A 1381-nucleotide genomic window follows, 5' to 3' on the forward strand; every position below is an offset into this window, starting at 1 on the left:
TTTTTTTGCATTTGGACCATATTTTCACTCAATTAGATTCGGTTAAAGCTAGATTATATAGAATTGAACTACTCAATCTCTGTGGGACGATATTCAGACTTTTAAAAATTCACTTTATTACTTGTTATGATTCGTACACTTGCAGTAGTTTTAAATCGAAAGAATTATTTCGTGAACACCCCCCCAAGCTATCATTAATGATGGAGTTAAATATTTTTGCAATTGTCTCTTCAACTCACTATTGACCAAATATGGAGTAAAGTATCGTGTAGCCACTCCCTATCATCCCAAACTAGTGGCCAAGTTGAAATTTCGAATCGTGAGTCGAAGAGGATTCTTGAATTGACCGTGAGTGCCTCTAGAAAAGATTGGTCCAAGAAATTGGATGATGAATTATAGGCTTATCGTATCGCGTTCAAAACGCCCATTGGTATGTCTCTCTATCGTCTTTTGCTTGGGAAAGCTAGACACCTCCCAGTAGAACTTGAGCATCGAGCTTATTGGGCAATAAAAGCTTTGAATTTTGATGTGAAATTGGCCGTTGAGAAAAGATTGCTCCAATTGAATGAACTTGATGAAGTCCGCCTTGACTCTTATGAGAATGCTCAAATTTACAAAGAAAAGACAAAGAAATGGCATGACAAACACATTGTGAAACGCGAGTTCTTTGTTGGGCAACAAGTTCTTCTCTACAATTCTCGACTCCGATTGTTTCCTGAAAAGCTGTACTCGAGATGGTCGGGTCCTTTCACCATTGCTAAAAATTTTCCACATGGAGCTGTTGAAATTCATCATGAGGAAAAAGAAAACTTCAAGGTTAACGAGCAGCGATTGAAACCATACTTTGGAGGTGATTTTTCTAAGGAGAAGTCCTCTATTCCTCTTGCCAATTTGGAGTGAATAGTCGAGCTAGGGACTATAACCAAGCACTTGTTGGGAGGCAACCCAACTTTCTTATCGTTACACTTTTGTTCATGTTACTTGTGATTAATACTTTTGTTATTACATTTTTCAATTAATACAATTCTTATGTAGGTCAAATTTTTTGAAGTCCTAGCCACATATAGATCTCAACAAGTTTGGGGGTGCACAGTCCACTAAGTCATAAACCAAAAATTCATCTACAACATGCTTCAACAAACACCTAATCCGGGAAGTTTCGTCAACCCTCTCTCCTTATTTTGTATTTATGCACACATTGAGGACAATTGTAAGTCAAGTATGGGGGTGTTAAATGTTGATTGGATATTGTGCCTATTTATCGTGCTTATATTGGTGTTGATATTAACGTGTTGGATAGCCTTGTCGACTTTTGATGATTTTATGTGACGTTTAAAATTGTTATTAATTCATAAGTTATGTCCAATCATGCTATTTGTTT

The 1381-nt window shown here is 36.7% G+C and overlaps 1 protein-coding gene across 1 annotated transcript; it reads left to right on the plus strand.

The window, feature by feature from the left end:
• Positions 1 to 432: 432 nt before the first annotated feature.
• On the plus strand, positions 433 to 900 carry LOC111384666. The gene has a single exon (XM_023008981.1). The coding sequence runs from the start codon at positions 433 to 435 to the stop codon at positions 898 to 900; it is 468 nt and encodes a 155-aa protein (XP_022864749.1).
• Positions 901 to 1381: the final 481 nt, after the last annotated feature.

This window comes from Olea europaea, unplaced genomic scaffold (assembly GCF_002742605.1).
Source record: "Olea europaea var. sylvestris unplaced genomic scaffold, O_europaea_v1 scaffold29687, whole genome shotgun sequence".
Classification (NCBI taxonomy): Eukaryota; Viridiplantae; Streptophyta; class Magnoliopsida; order Lamiales; family Oleaceae; genus Olea; species Olea europaea.

Bases quoted from the DNA above. Each gene is read 5' to 3' on its own strand.
- LOC111384666 (XM_023008981.1), top strand. From the start codon at position 433: ATGTCTCTCTATCGTCTTTTGCTTGGGAAAGCTAGACACCTCCCAGTA.